We start from the raw sequence: 17,648 nt of genomic DNA, 5'->3' as shown, positions 1-17,648 counted from the left end.
ACGTAGTTACGGGAAAAGTGACCGACTAACAGAGGTTGTTTTTTTTAACGAAGCAGTATTCTCTTGTGTACAAGGTAGGCAATAGGAATGGTTTGAAATTCGCAAGCGTAAAAATCATTGAATTATACAACTATTAGATACTTCACATGCACTCAGACTCATGCTATGATCTAAGAAATCGGAATAACAAACGATGTCATCTATACATTTAGAGAATAATAAGTTTTTATTGCATTCAACTGTTCTGAGCATCACCAATATTTACACTATTTTCAGATTACTGGCATTGTAATGCTGAAGCAGCCATTTCTGACCTACTGTAGAATCATTGCAATCATTTAACTTCAGCTTATGATCAGTCCACTCCAGGCATCGATTGAAAAACACATGTTTGAAGTGTTTCACCGACTCCTCGAACACCCATTGTTGATTGCCCTTCATTTTGTGGCAACGAATCACCTTCAGCTTGTTCCCATCATAATCCAAGCAATGATCCTCCCGGGTGATCTCGCCATCGGCCGTAAAAAACCACAGCTGATGGCCCCCTCGACCGTGACACGCACTGACACCCCGTTCATTCAAAGGCGGTGGCCATTCCAGACAGCTATCGCCCCCGTGGTCAGCGTTTCGAAACTCCCCTCGTGCCACCGCCTTGGATGGGTCAAACTGCTCCGGAAACACGTTCTCCATGTACCATCGAAATGATTTGCAGTGGAGACGTTCCCTCAGCTGCTTCCTTGAAGACACATCTCCGAAGGTTCCGCGGTATTTTGGCCCTCCGAACGATTCATAGTAGAACTGAGCGTACTCGTCCATCCACACTTCAGCCAGGCGAACTGTGTTGCGTTTTATGACACTGTAGCCTCCGGGGGTTTTCTGTTGGTGAAATGGAAGCTATACTTTCAAAACATGAACTCTTTCACATGACTCACCGCTAAGTAGGGATGTCCTCGTTTCTGAATGTGAGCCACCCTCGAGCAGGGAACAATCTGCATAGATCCACCGCACATCCACGATTTGAACGACAGCTCCAGGTTCTCGGCTCCATACGTTTCGAATCCCTCGTCGTACCACCCCAAATGGGCAAAAAACGTCCTATTGATGGTGAACAGTCCGCCGGCCATCACCGGGGTGTCGAACGGTTCCAGCGGATTCTCGGCTTTGACCTTTTTCTCCGAACGGGCTTTCCACTGAAAGTTCACGGTCCAATCGAACGAGCCAAAGTACAGCTGGGAGCTTTGCGCATTCAACGCCATCGTGTCCTCGTGGATCCAATCGATCGATGGAATGGCGATCACCGTCGGATCACGTGCTACGCGATCGAGCTGGGCTTCAAGCCAACCTGAGGGAAATATGCATGGTTAGGATCGGCATGATCAAGGAAGAATTTCTGGATTTATGGTGCTGCTTTCTGATCTGACCCGAGCAGAGGGGAATATCAAATTAATAACTATCAAATCACATAATCTGTTTTTATATCTCGTTTTGTTATTATTAACATATCAAAGCATTACTTTTCCATAACATGTTTTGTTTGACAATCTTATTTTGTTATGCTATTGCTATACACCCATAAAATAATATTTTAATCATATGTTTTGTTATGGAACAAATTTAGTTCTTATTATACTATTGAGAGTGTACAAATATTGAATAAACAATAGCACAACAATAACAAGTTTTGAAGTTTAAACTATATCATTCGAGATTTTGTTTACATCAGATTGTTTACGGCATACTGTTCAGATGATCTAATTTCCTCTAATTGGGACTGAACGAAACCAACCAAAATGAACAAAAAAAAAATGATTGGAATTAGGTGATGTCACGGTATCTTGATATCATTTCTTCAGTAGTTTGACTATAATACAACGGACTATATACAAAACAACTTTGTCGAAGACCGCAAAGTAATCCAACGTTTGTGAAAAAAGTTATTCCCTAGGCAAAGTGAGGCAAAGTATTGAGATTTCATTATTGATATTATTCCTTTACATGTATTGGAAACATATCAATAATGTTTCACCGCACTTTACCTAGGGTATAACTTTTTTCACAGATGTTGGATCACTTTGCAGTCTTCAACAATGTTGTTTGTTTATTGTTTGAACGCTTACATTTGGTCAAGATTTCCCATACAAACTTCCAGGTTGTTGAGCGCCCCCTTAGGCTTTACCGATTTCGCTCAAATTTTGAACGTAACTTCTGGAAGTTCAAAACAACTGATTAAGGAGGTGAAACTTGGCATTTTTCAAAGTTTTTGTTTTTCATATAAGTGTGTGTTAGAAATACTGAAAATGCAAATTAACGAAATATTTTGATAGTATAGCCCACAGAAAACGAAAAGAAATTATAAAAATATTTTCTTCCGCCTGTTTGTATGGAAATCGCCCATAGTGCAGTGATGTGCTCCTAGTCAAACGCCACAAAGGTCGGCATCCACGACCGGTGCGCCCTAACTATCACTTATCACTCACTTCCCTAAACTCTTTTACTATAATAGAATTCCTGAGGAAAAATTTAAAACATGTTAATTGTTAAAAAATGTAAAAACGCCTTAAAATACACCAAAGACCAATTGTATCTATGAATAGAAAGAATTTCCAAAAATGAAAAAAATGCTGAATGAATTGCATGATAGTTGCGAAGTAATTTCCAAAAAAATTGATGAACAAAATCCCATCATGATTTCGAAAATTAATCGTTACCGTCGTCGGGGGTGAGAATGGGTCAAAAAAGGACACTCAAAGATTGATTGTTAAATAACAAATGCAATTGAAGACGGAATAACTTTTTATTTGGTATGTATACTCTTCTATGTGGTAATGATAGTTTAGCATGAAAGTATCACATTATATGAATTCCTTACTTAACTACAAATGATTGAAAATTGACCCAATCTCACCCCTAAGAGGGGGTGAGAATGGGTCAAAGTATTCGAAGTCACCTAACTAAGAATACAAGTTAATTTTATTGATCATATCTAGTAAACCTACTTAAAATACAATGTAACCAAGACGAATAAAAACTTAGGTATTTTTTAAAGATGATTAATCCACCTAAAAGGGCTTACACAATCGAAAAAATGGTTGAAATTTAATAAAATAAGCTTTATATGTTGTATCAGCATTTTTAGCCACCATAATCATCCACATTTAAAGTTTCAATCTCCATGAGAGGAGAGGGGATTACAATGAGGGAGAGGTGCATTGAAAGATTTATTAAAAATATATATATATATTTTTCGACGTTCGTTCGTCTTCCGAAATTGTCTCATGTTACCGGTTTTATGGAACCGGTATTTCCTGGATCCCACTACCATCTGGTAGTTTCACGATATTTCCTTAAAATTTGAAAATGAGTGAAGAAGAAAAACGCTGGCAAGTCTACTTTGTGAGCATACGATATTGCAGTACACTAAAGATTAGCTGATGATCAGAGGAGCTGTCCAGACGCATGGATTTATTGTTATAAATGATTTTAGGCACTAAACGTATGAACTCACTCGCTTGACACTTCTTCGACATATTTTCGAAAAAAAAAATCGTGCTTTTATGAAGATACGGTAAACATGGCACCACTCTAACGTCAAATGGGGGGCCGGATCACAACGTCCGAGGCCGTACTGTCCCGGTCGTTAAGTCGCGTTTTTTTGCGAAATAACGTCCAAAAGTTTAGGTGCGTCATAATATCCTATGTGCCTTCTTTCCTTGGACTTCGTGGCATACTTGTATGTTTGGACGTTATGCCCCGAAAAAATGCGCCATAAAGCCCTGGGACATTATGGCCTCGGACGTTATGATACTGCGCCGTCAAATGGGGACTGGATAACAAGTTAAATTTTTAGTTAAGGTTATGTGCACTCGATATCTTGCTTGACCCAATCTTACCCCCATTCTTAATATTTATACATAGGGTCGAAAATATTGATTTTTTAGATAAAAAGTGCATTGACAGCCCGATTTTTTCGTTGCCTCAACCAGGTAAAACCTACGGCTAACCACTTATGAGAAAATTTATGGTTAGGTACTTGTGTGAAACATTACGAAGGAGAATTTTTTTCAGCGTGATTTACTAGTAGTTTCATCGTATAAGTTTAGCCACAAGTTTAACAAAAAAACGATTATCGCTAAACATCTTATTCTGCATCATGACGTGTAAAACACCTTCTGTTTGAAATATTATAAAGTTTTCAACATAAATTGGCGAGAGTAGATGAGCTATTTCAAATTTTATGTTTCTCCGTTTTGACCCAATCTCATCCCCCAGACGCATTGTCACCCCCATCGACGGTACAATAAAAAAAACGAAAAACATACCATCGGAGTTTTAGAGAGAACTTCCAAAACAACTTCTGAATAAAGCTGCGAGGCATGGTCCATATACGAGCTGATTTAATGAATGAAAATTCAACGAGAGGTGGCTTACTAACACATGCAGTTTTGTTTTCAATATCAACACTAAAGAAAAGCTTGCTGAATTGCCGAAAAATGTGCCTAAGTCGCCTCCAGAAGAATTCGCGAGGATTTATCTCAAAGGATTTGCATCAAAATTGCATCAGGGATACGTAAACGAATTTCCATAAGAACTGGCGTAAGAATACTCAGAAAAAATTGCCGAATAAATTTAACAGCTTTCCAGAGATGCCGAACAAAAAACGTGAATGAACGTTTACAGGAATTTTCAGAAGAATCCGGAAAGTCATTATCAAAGAATTTTTTTAAGAAATATTTAAAATAACTGGCCCGCATTACATTTTTAGAACATATTTGAAAGCAATGTAAGGATGAAATTTCCAAAGAAATTATAAAAAAAATGCCACAGAAAATTTTCTGAAAAATTGCCGGCAAAATTGTCAAATTAATTCTGATGAAATTGCCGTAGAAACTGTCTATAAACTCCCAAGTGAATTTGCAAAGGAAAATAAAAAGAAATTGCTGAAGGCATATAAAAAATTCCAAGAAATCCCCAAGGGATTTTCGAAAGAATCGCTGTATTATCAAAGAAATTTCCGCATGAATTTCCAAATGAGGCTTTAAATCATTGAAATCTATGGAAGATTCAACAATAGCATCTTACCCAACCCTACCGTATTCATTGCACAGACCGGCCAGATGAACACTCAGAGAAGCACACGCAGTTGTGCCATCGTTCTTCACTTTCACTCATAATTTTTACTGTTCTTGCTCGCACTTACTTCAGATGCATGTTGTTGGTCAATGCAGGCCTGTACCTACCACTTTGAGTTGTTGAAAAGTGTTGGTCAAAGAGGAACACGTTTTGTTCCGTTCAGGAAAAAAAAAATCTCCAGTTTTCATGCACTGGTCAAGGATTACACTAGTTTATAGCATTTTTGAACTCGGTAAGCTGATGATCATTTTTGGTGCAGAATCATGCCCTGAGTTTCGAAAACGTGAAGGAAAAAAATTACAGTAGAGCGGATTTTTTTTCGACTTTTACTGTAACTCGCTTATATATGATTTGTCAAATAAACGTTATGAAAGAATTTTTAAATTGTTTTTCTCTATATTGAAAAAAAAAATACATTTCTTCACAATTTTTTGGAAATTTTGCTAAAATTAAAGGAGATTGTCCCCAAAACTCGTCAATATCTTGAATTTCATCAATCTGAAGCAAAACCTGCATCCAGATGATCGAAAGGTATTATATTCAACATTAAATTTTAGGAAAAAGATTTAAAATTTGTTGAACAAAACGCAAGATATTTGAGTTTTAGTAAATTCCATATTTTATAGAGTGGTAAAACTCGATATTGAGCTAAAACTCAAAAACGTTTACTTCAAATTTTTTGAAGCACGGCTTCGAAATTAACGCTAAATTATGCTTCAAAAATTTTGGTCGTTGATAGAAGTTGACGACTTTCGTTTTATTTTGTAAACTAGTGTTATTGCCCAGTGATGGACGATCAGAAAATTTGAATCATCTTCTAATTGTGATATAAATCGTATGCCACACTTTAGGGATTGCCCCAAGAAAAAAAGTTGTTAAACCACAAGCCCGGTAGACGAATGTCACTTACTCATAGATGAAAACGTCAATCTCTCTCGTAATTCTGTATGTAAGATCTTCAACAACGTAAATTCTGCCATTCACACCCCCATTAGACATTTTTTCATGATTATTTATGAATAGGTTTGAATGTTTTTAACATTGTGTTTTTCGATGCAACACACTTCGATAAGTTCGCTTTTAAGGCAGCCTTCTTACATTTTCAATACACCTACCAACAAAAGGATTTGCTTAAATCTGATTTGCAAAAAAAATAATTGCAAAAATATATTGTTTACTTTCGGTGATTTTAATGCGAAGCGTTTGTAGAATAACCTTCACTCCAATTACAACGACATTTATTTATTTATTTATTTATTTATTTAAGTAATCCAACTGACTTTTTCAGTCTTATTGAATATTTAACTCTAATATAATCATACACGAATAATTATCAAGCATCAACGTATAGTTTACATTTATAACAACATATTACATTTTTTTATCACACTAAACAGAACAAACAGGACATCTAGCGATAACAAACTACAACAAAGATCTAAACTTAAAATCGATTCTGAATTACATTTACTGTTCTGGCTTCCATGTTAAATTGTGTCGGGGAACAAATTCTCTACATTTCACATACCTCGGCCATATTGCCGAATTTAATGCTTTCGATTTCCATTTCTTATGCAAAGATACTTTAAACGAAATAAAATCAGGTGGCTGTCTGTTTTCCAAATTCGATACTAATTTAAGAACATTAATGCGTTCGGGAACATGAGTGCCCAGTGCTCGTGAAACCATTGTACAGACGTCGTTCTCAGAAACACTAGAATCAATGTTTGAGATGAAGAGTGACAGATCGTTGCTCTCCGCACTGTGCGATAGTTGATCGTTTCCTACGTTGCTTACATTAACGCTCGTGCTGATCTCGTCGGATGGCAAGTTCGTCGAAACAGGCGTTGAATGTAGTAGTTCGCAGTCGTTCATAACAGCAGCTGGAGCAATTTTGGAAAGCGTATCCAGTATTCCCGCAACCACGATTTTGAGATCCCTTACTTCATCGTCGATGGGTTTTGGTTGGGCAGGATCTATAGGCGAATCTGTCGAAGCACGTTCACACAAACTGCGGAATTTGAATAAGCATGCATCGCACATCCATATCATGTTCGTTCTTCGTGCCATCGTACACAAGTCTGCTTCGTCTATGCCAACACATTCGGCATGAAAGAAACAAGCACATTCCCCTTCGCACACGCTATACAGGTCTACTTTCGCATCAATACTTAGAAAGCATTTGTTGCAAATTCTTTCACTCGCCATTGTGAAACACACGCTATCGCAGCAATAATTAACAGCTCAAAAACGACGTTTTGGCGGCTTAAGAACTGAAACTTCGTTAATTCGGTATCAACAGATATCACAGTAAGCGCAAATTTATGTAGATTGTTTAATCGGAGCCTACAACAACTTGAAAATCTAGAACGTATCCAGATCAACAACGAAAACGTATTTACAGCCGAACGCGACATGTCGCGAGAGGGGCAGTGATCATCCTTGAGTAATTGTTGTGTTCAATATTCCAGAAGTAACATTTGTTTCGCTTCTGTTGGAAATATCTGATCAATTGATTTGGTCTCAAACGACTAAAGTTACTATTGTATCTAATTGGTAAGTCATGTTGATTTCGGTTCTGAGTATATCCATCCAACATTTCAAATTCCGTTTGAAGTGATGTTTTATCCCATCAGTGAGTCATACTTTACCTCTACCGTGCAATCCAGCTCTAATATCGGAAATAAAGCGAGCTATTTATTCAGCTGCATTGCATGGGAAGAAAAAAAAAACACTACACCGTCTTCAACCAGAGGTTGCACCAGCGGCGTCATGGTCGCGATTTTTTCCGCAGTCAAGTTTGCAGATTGTGAACAATCCTCGGTACCCACTTACGTAATTTATGTTTAGTCCCTTACTGTCAGAGCTGTCAGATCGGTGTAACACGCTAAATATAATTTACACGAAAGGCAATTTACACGGAAAAAAATACAGTTGATGATTAACCTGGGCTTGTTAGGGGAATATCTGTAAATAAAAAGAAAATCGCGTTAAGTACTGTTCCTTTTAATTCCACTAAGAATTTGCATCCTTTGACAGATACGTATTTCGACCTCAACTGTAAGGTCGTCTTCAGTGTCTTGTACTTGACTCTTTTTATTTAAAAAATACAGGATAATAAATATTTTTTGGGGTACCGGACTGGACACAGAAAATTTTTTTTTTCTTTGGTTCATCGAGGTCTTCAAATTAGTCTATAGTTGCACCAAGGGGATGACGAAGGGCCAGAATCATCAACCCAGCATTCGATTCAACATGACGTCCAATGTTTTTGTTTTGATTGCTTAATTCATGAAAAGCGCTGGAAACATCGACATTGCTTTGCTGCTACACATAATATGTATCGTGTAAAGTGATAAAGAAAGAGAAACAATCATTAAAAACAACGATTTCGTTTGAAATGTGCAATTTCCGAAATAAGCACTAGCAACACACGAGCCACACACCCGAAAATCAGGAACAAGTTAGGGTAAACCGACCAGAAAGTGGGTAGGGTAAGAAATCAAGCTTTGAACTAGTCAAATTGTAATCTTAATTTGAACCATTTCGAAATTCATTAAAATGATACACTTTTTGGGAAAATCATGTCCCAAAAAGGTTGGTAAATGGATTCTCGTAATATAACCTGGTAGAATTGACTTTAAAAGCATTGAATGAAGAAATTTTTCATTGAAAATAAGAAATTGAAAAATCACTGCAATTTCACCCATTTCCCCCCAGAGGAAGCACATTTTCGGTGCACTCGTACAGCTCACGCATTGTATCACAAGCAATAAGTGAATACGTTAATTGAAAGCAAATTCATCGTAGAATCGACTAACCGAATAATATTCCACATTATTTGTCATAAAATTATCAAATTTACGTAATTATTACTTGGAGAATCTTATCTTGCATTGAACCATTTGTAATCTAGATTTGAACTAGTGAGAGGGGGCGAGCTTCTAGTGTTGTCCTGCAGACTGCGCTAGTGGCTGCTTTGTTTACTCTTGGAAGATGAAAAATTCCAAATTTTGTTTCCAAATTTCTGAAGAATTCCGAACATTCTGAGTTGAAATTCCACTGTCTAATGAAACATAGTTATGAGAATTAGCAGATCCATGTGATTTTGGATTGTTTAGCATGAAATTGGCTGTTGTGGGAATTGCTCGAGCTGCTGCCGCCAGTAGTTCAAAGCTAGATTAAAATTGATTCAAATTATGATTACGATGGTTCAAATTAAGATTAAAATCATTATTGACAAATAATTGAATTTTTCAATGAAAAGTGGTGCAAATGTAAGCTTTTTACCACTTTACGAAAAGCTAATACCTGTGTCTTTCATATACCTGAGACTTCACCGTAGTAAATTATTTCCTTGTGGGTGAAAAAATCAGTCAAAATTCCCGATGCTTCAGAAAACCGCATTTTGGTTCAATTCATGATTACCTACCCTACCAAAACGCGCCGTATCAAAAACGATGATGGGTAAAGCGGCGATGTGATAATTGAATTGTATTGGCTTTTCTCGGTGAACTTAATACTACTCAAAAAAGGAGGGAGTAACGAAAGTAATGAAAGAAACGGTGGATAGAATCGCAAGTGTGCGACGAGAGAAATTGAATAAAAGTTGAAAATTAACAGAGGGCCATAATTGAACAACACAATCACAACGACGACCCCTTTGCCTAACTGACTACTAGCCCTACACTGCAAATTTTGTTTGCTGGTATTCAGCAAACTTTGCTGATTTTTTTGTGCTGATTGTATTCAGCAATACGGATTTACTGAATATCAGCAATTATTTTATTACTTGCTGATCCATCCAGCAATTTTGACAGTTAATCAGCAACGTTTTGCTGAAATTCAGCAAAAATGTTGCTGAAATTCAGTAACTTATTTTGCTGATTTTTTTGTGCTGGAAGCATTTCAAAAAATTTGGTGTGTACACTGAAAGACGGCTTGCGGTTGAAATTACTATTCTGAGGGTCAACATAAATGCACAACGCCACTTGATTTGTGCAGACTGAGTTTCGTTTCAATTCAACAGATTAATGTTTTCAATTTTACCATGAACCCGATTTACAATTAAAAAAAGTTCCTGTTGGCAACCGGATTCGAACCAAGTATCTTGAGATCACCAGGCTCGCACGCTACCACTCGGCTATCGAACCGGTTGATATGAGAGGAAACAGAATGCACACAAGAAGCGTTTATGGGTTGATGATTATGTTTTGCCATAGTAAATTTGAAAACATTTTTGTGCTTGTCATAACCGCAAGCCGTCTTTCAGTGTAGACAGGCAAAAAGATCGTGGTTGTGATCTGTTAAATGTTGTTCGGCTTTGCTTTCGGTTCTATCGATCTGAAAGCGGCGATGTACCGAGTTTGACAGCTGTGTCACCCCACTGGGTTGCACAGACTGAACAATCACTAACATTAGGCAACGGACAACACGGAACACCCAGTGGAGCAGTGAAGGATTTTTCCATGAAATACAATGAAGCCAGTGCATTTCAGAAACGTACACTTTCAGCCGTCCACGGATCTATATTGGTTTGACAAAGAAAGAAAAATGATGTAATAAGCATATGAAAAAGTACCCAAAATGGAACATTTTTTCATAAAATCGATGATAACTTTTAAATGTTTTTTGTTTGAGTTTTCCATTACAGGCATACCTCGATCACGGTGTGCCAAAAACCGCTGTTTACAAATAAAAATGTCCACTCAAACGGCACCCGGTATTCGAAAGATATACTATTCTAGTATCTCCTCTGAAAATATGAAAATGTTTCATCGAGGGAAACTAAAGTTTTTGTTATTTGAAGATTTTGAGCTATTTCTATTGGATTTTCATATATGAGTAAATATGCACGTACGGTGTGCCTGATACCGCTATTAACAAATAAAAATGTACTTCAAACTAACACCCGGCATTCGAAAAATATACTATTCTAGAATCTCCTCCGCAAATTTCAAAATGTTTTATTCAGGGAAACCAAAGTTTTTACTGTTTGAAGATTTTCCTCTATTTTCATAGAGTTAGCTCATGTGGGAATATTGTCATACGGTGCTCTTTATACCATAAACAAATAATAACACTGCTCAACAAAATTTTGAGGTGAATATATGACGAAGCCACACCTCGAATTTTCAATAGCACAAATCTGAAGAACCTAATGTTGCTTTGTGCTGAAAAGTTGATCGGTTGGTCACCACCAGTAAGTAACCAATCGATTAACTTTTCAGAGATGAGAAAAAAAGAACAGGGAACCCTAGAAATGCCATAATGGAAGAATCGAAATATATTGAGACAGGACTCTACAGTTCAAGACCCAAGTTTGAATTGAGAATTTGGGGTGTTTAATTGATATACGCATTAGGGTTTCTTGGGTGCCAAACCCCTATTATTTTTTTTTCTCATCCCAACACTAAGGACGGTGTTTCACAATTTCCAAAAGTACAATATTCAAGCAACTTCTCTGAAAATTTGACAACATTCATTGAGAGGAATGTCAATTACCGTGGTTTGAGAATTCAATTAATATTTCTGCTACTCGAATACAAATAAAAATGTGGCACGCCGTGAGCGTTGATTACATAAACTTTTTAAGAGTTTGTCACTCGTTATTTTTTGATTTTAAGCACGTTATATGTTGGTATCTTATCGGTGAATTTGAAAACGTTTCATGGTGAAACGAGAGTTAAAGTGAATCAACAGCCGAAGGTTTTGGTATTCCTAGGAAGCTTTGTAAATCGTTGGTAATGTTTAAGATATTGAAGCTTTTGAAGTAAACCTAAATGCTAATCGTTTTACTAACCAGCTTTTATACGTCATGTGACTTACGTGTTTTCCGTGATTTTAGAAATATTTTATTTGAATGATCATCAGTAACACCATTTTTAAGCTTAAATTTCAATTTCATTGGAGATATGCATACTATCGCTTTGTCTATAAACACGTTAAAAACACCTACTGAGTTTTGTAACAGTGTCGAAAAAAAATGTGATATATAACCAAAGTTTTAGATGCGTTACAAAATATATATTCTTTGCGAGGAATGATTCACATGAGAAATTGAAATAATATTCTATGAAGTTACTACATTTTCAATACACTTTATCATATCTTGTATTCTCAAACCACTGTAATTTGCGATCGTTTCATTGAATTGTTGTCAAATTTACAGAGAAGTTATTTGAATATTGTATTTTTGGAATGGTGTTTGTGAAACTTTTTAGTATTTTTTTTTTTAATTTTCTTTATTTGGAGTAGGGAAAAACCCCTGGGAGCGGAATTCCTTTAATTAATTGGATCACTTCTCCAAGTGGCACAAAACCTACTCTTCTTTTCAAATTTTGTACAATTCAGGTACACTTCCAGTGAGAAATAATTCTCTTTTAAGGAAGTGTGTATTTGTTTATGATTTGAAGAGCCAATGAAACATCCTATGACAATATTGCCATATGAGCTAATTCTATCAAAATAGAGGTAATTCTTCAAACAGTAAAAACTATCGTTTCCCTCGATGAATCATTTTCAAATTTTTGGAGGTGATGCTAAAATAGTAAATCTTTCGAATGCCGGGTGACAATATGGGGTATATTTTTATTTGTTAATAGTGATTCCAGGCACACCGTGTGCGCATATTTACTCATATAAGAAAATTCTATAGATATGGCTCAAAATCTTCAAATCACAAAAATTTTAGTTTCCCTCGATGAAACATTTTCAAATTTGCAGAGGACATACTAGAATGCCGGGTGCCATTTGGGTGGACATTTTTATTTGTTAATAACGGTTTTCGGCACCCCGTGCGATAGTACGTACACCACCGCTTCGTTTAGTGTACGTACTATCGAAATGTACGTACTATCGAATCACAAATTTTTATTTTAAATTTCATTTTCAAATCAAATAATGTTATTTCTAGAACGTCAGGGTTGTCAAAAAACTACATGTGGCCTTAGGGCCCGTTAATTCATTACGTGATTTTGCCTGTTTAGGATCCTATCTTTATTGTAAAAATCTTCTAGTGCTCTGGGGATGCTTCGTAGAGGCATCTCGTCTCTGGGAACTTATATTGATTTTTTTTGAATTATCGAACCATCCAAACTGGTCTAGATATAATTAAATCGATCTTCTTCTTCTTCTTCTTCTTCTTCTTCTTCTTCTTCTTCTTCTTCTTTGTGGCTCTACATCCCCACTGGGACTTGGCCTGCCTCGCATCAACTTAGTGTTCTTTGAGCACTTCCACAGTTATTAATTGAAGGGCTTCCTTTGCCTGCCATTGCATGAATTTGTATATTGTGATGCAAGTACAATGATACACTATGCCCAGGGAGTCGAGAAAATTTTCCCGACTGGAACGGGAATCGAACCCGCCGTCTCCGGATTGGCGATCCATAGCCTTAACCACTAGGCTAACTGGAGATCTAGATCAGTTATATCATGTTATAGAAACATTGTAGAAGTATTTTCTCCTGCAATATTTATTGCCGTGGTATTTTCAAAATCTTCTGAACATTGCTCCTTCTAGGACACCTCCAAGAGTTTTTTTTTTTACGAGATGGGATTAATGGCAGAAACTTATCATTTCATTGCTTATTTGAGCAAAATTAACTATTTTCCATTCACGTCAGCTAATTCTCCAATAGGGCAGCGGCCGGTATTTTGGGCACTCTTCGCTATAACTCAGTCAATTACAATCCAAATTTTGTACACGGCTAGATACTATATGTAGCTCATCGCGTTCCAAAAATTGTGTCAATTGGTTCAGAATTGGCTGAGTTATAGCAGAAAAGTGCCCAAAATAGGACCCCTGCCGAGATGGTTCCACTTCCCTATGGCGACTACCATAAATACACAGAAAAAAAAATGAAAGTTAAACAGCACGTAAATTGAAGATCAACTGAAATTTGCGGCAGTAAAATGTAAACCACCAGCATTCACTCAGCAAAAAAAACTAACGAAATTCATCGAAATACCTTATGAAAATTTGCCATAACTAATTCTTATGGATGACATAAGAATACCTTATGAAAATTGATCGTGCTTACTATGACAAATTTCATGAGATAGACTTATGAAAAGAACAAAAAAATCTTAAAATGATGCAGACTAGAATCGATCCATGAACGTCGGGATCACCGAGCCCGTGTTTTATCCACACGGCTACCGACGCTTGAGAATACCATGTTGCTAAACATGAATAAAAGCCAAGCTGTGAGACGATTTTACGTCATAGAGTGACCTTATGAAATTCATCCGAATCATTATGAATTATTTAAAGGCCGTTTCATAAGTTGGGCCTTATGGAAATCTTAAGGTTATTTGACTGAGTCAACCGAGCAGCCCGCTGCTGCTCAGACGGCTTGCTTACAGATTTTAAAGCATATTCGCTTTAAATTTACATGCATCTGCTATAAATCATGCCAGCCACTCTCCGTCATCAGCTAAACGAACGGCTGCTCGCAGCTGTGGCGGTTTCCTCGTTGTCTCTCTCAGTACTCTTTGCAGCAGCCGGAGCATGTCGGGAATGCGTGCGTTATGGTAGAAGCAGTTTAACTTTGACCATCTGTGTTTCAACAAGCTGAGATAGCCGAGAGAGCTCGGGCGTGTTACTCACGCCTCAAGGATCTGAGTTCGAATCTCGCTCGGAGCTCAATTTTTCTTTATATTTTCTAGCAGATATCTGCAATGTAATTTTAAGATCGCATAAAAATTTCCATCAAATATGACGGGGTCCTTTTGTTACATTCGATCCGTCATAAATTTACAGGTTTTTTCGAACTGTGTAGCGAAAATAAAACGAAAGCAAGTTTCCTTTTATGATGACCGCAATAAACCTAGTAGTGTCATAGTTTCTGCTTTTTCACCAACAGATGTCGTTACTAATCGAATTGATCGCCATCTGTTGAGAGTTTAAAAAGTTTTATTGTGGTAAATGCCAGAAGGTTTACATATCGAAGAGTTTTGTTTACTCTTAAAATCTTGCTTTATGGATATCTTCAAGTATACTACAAAACATTTCATCAATGCTTTTCATAAAAGTATTCATAAAACCGTGAGTTTATAGTATTGCTGTAATTATAACTGTTTAATGCATAGGTTCCCAAACTTTTTAGGTGCGCGACCTCCTCTTGCCAGTTGACGTGCTTTCGGCGACCCACTATAGAAATTCCCTCATTTGTTGTCTGTTACAGTAAATTATTCAACTGACCCTCGCGACCCCCTGGATGAAGGCCGGCGACTCCACTGGCGGGTCGCGACCTACAGTTTGGGAAAGTAGGGTTTACTGAAAATCCGTGTTATAGAAGTCTACACAACACAAATTCATAGTATCGGAGTCTCTGCAATACGTCTACTAATGATTCGAACTTATTTTTATAGATTAAAAATTAACCTAATTTTAGTGTACGTACTATCGAGGCAAACTGTACGTACTATCGAGGTACGCCTGCATTGAACTTTTGTTGCTAAGCCCCTAATCTATCATTCTAGGGGTGAGTAAGTTGACTTGTTGACACTTTTTCTATTTTGGAACACCCAAGACAAAGCACTTTCAACAACTTAGCATCTACATTCCACGAACAACGGTTGCGGTACACCCTTGGTCTAGTGATTGGTAGGATGAAGTTAACAGATGACGTGTTCTATTCCAGGTAGGTCCAGAAAATTTTTGTAAAGGAAATTTCCTTGAATTCCTTGGGTATAAAGTCCCTTCGTGCCTGGCACACGATACACGATACACGTACAAAATGGTCAATGGAAGAGAATGCTCTCAGTTAATAACTGAAGTTGTAGGAGTGCTCATAGAACAAATGCTGAACAAGCTGAGAAGTAGTCTTTGTCCCAGTTGGGACGTTGTGCCAAGAAGAAGAAAAAGAATCAAACGAACATTGATCGCTTTGGTATTCTCAATTTATGTATCGATTCTGTAGCTAGCATTAACACTATCTGTAACATCATCAAATGCTCTTCAATTTTGATACAGAAGTCCGATAAAAAATAACCACTGACAGCTATTGCCTACATTCGTTTTCTAAAATCAACTACAAACGGATGTCGACAAAATGTTATTTCGCGCAGTAGATTAAAACTTACCGACAATTACTTCGCAGTGGGCATCCACAAACGTCAGTATCTCGGCCTTTGCACTTTTTGCACCTAAAATTCTCGCTCTTATCAGTCCTTGTCGCTCCCTCGCTCGCACTATTCTCACCTTCTTCAGCGGCCGAAAGTAATCATCCAGTTGTGTTTTCAAATGCGCTAACGTTGAACAGTCGTCTACCAGGACTATTTCCTCGACCAGTTCCGGTGGCGTTCGGGCCAAAATCGAGTGCACAGTGCGAACCAGCACCGACCAAGCTTCATTGTAGAACACGATAACGATCGAAGCAGGCGGCAGTTCCGGGAGAAACCGACCAGGCTCCTTGCACCATTCGTCCCGGATGTCCGGAAGCCTTCGATAGACCGACACCAAATCGGATGCGTACTGGTTCAAGCCCTGCATTGCCCAACCTTCGTCAATTTGTTTTTTAATATCTGCGCTTAATGTTTTTGGTAATTCGACGGGTTGACCCATATCACCAGGTGGAAGCGTGTCATTATCGTCCAACAGTAGGCCTTGCATTTCGGTATCCACTACCTGCAGATAGCTCACCAGTCTGCTACGTGCTGATTGCACAATTTCATGCGTCGCAGCACTGCCGTAGTAGGTGAGGAATGTGAGTGCAACGCTTGCTAGGATGATCAAGCCGCAGAACAGCGCTTTTATGAATCGTGACAGCTACGAATCGACAAAAAATGGATTTGAATGAAGCTAAATGGATTTGACAAAAAGCAATTTCGTCTACTCACGCGCATTTTTATTTTGTTTGCTGAAACTAAAGAGGTGTCACCGAAATGAAACGATGTACACAGGTGCGAACACTGGAAGCATTGTGGACAGACTGATAAGGGAGCCCCAACCGATGGATACACGCGTCGCCCATGGGAAGTACTAGAATGCTTTTTGGAGAATAGGCACCAACACCAACTGTTTGGGCGTGCTGATTGCGCAATTCAACGCATTTTTTATTGTGGTTTAACCGCGTGTGGTTCTATTTACTGTGGTGAATTTGTAGCAGAGTAGAATTTGGATCAAGTTCAGTCTACTATATGTGCGCAGGGGAAAGCGTCCGTCACAATGCTGTCATGCTGGAGACTGGAACAAAGAATGATGTACGCGCCGAATCAACACAGTTGACAGGTGATAATGCGGCATTTCTGAAAACCAACTGATAAGGTTTTGATGGGAGAGTTGATTGTTGATAGTGTCATCAATCAAGTAGGGTGGGTTGAATATAGATTGTAAGAATTTCCATGGTGGTTGAATGCATGCTGACCTTCATTTCGACTTAACTTCAACTTAACTTTAACTTAACTTTAACTTAACTTTAACTTAACTTTAACTTAACTTTAACTTAACTTTAACTTAACTTTAACTTAACTTTAACTTAACTTTAACTTAACTTTAACTTAACTTTAACTTA

At 37.6% G+C, this 17,648-nt stretch overlaps 1 protein-coding gene across 1 annotated transcript; it reads right to left on the bottom strand.

Moving 5' to 3' along the window:
- Nucleotides 1-203: 203 nt before the first annotated feature.
- Nucleotides 204-17,291, bottom strand: LOC134289925 (putative polypeptide N-acetylgalactosaminyltransferase 9). The gene is made up of 4 exons (XM_062856736.1): nucleotides 16,975-17,291; nucleotides 16,219-16,903; nucleotides 933-1,342; nucleotides 204-876 (listed from the first exon to the last, which is right to left on the bottom strand). The coding sequence occupies exons 1-4, from the start codon at nucleotides 16,978-16,980 to the stop codon at nucleotides 262-264; spliced, it is 1,716 nt and encodes a 571-aa protein (XP_062712720.1). The 5' UTR covers nucleotides 16,981-17,291; the 3' UTR covers nucleotides 204-261.
- Between the last annotated feature and the right edge of the window lie 357 nt (nucleotides 17,292-17,648).

The sequence above is a fragment of the Aedes albopictus genome, chromosome 3 (genome assembly GCF_035046485.1).
Source record: "Aedes albopictus strain Foshan chromosome 3, AalbF5, whole genome shotgun sequence".
In the NCBI taxonomy this organism is placed as follows: domain Eukaryota; kingdom Metazoa; phylum Arthropoda; class Insecta; order Diptera; family Culicidae; genus Aedes; species Aedes albopictus.
Note: the sequence above shows the minus strand (reverse complement) of the source record. Positions and strands in the feature narration are given on the sequence as shown.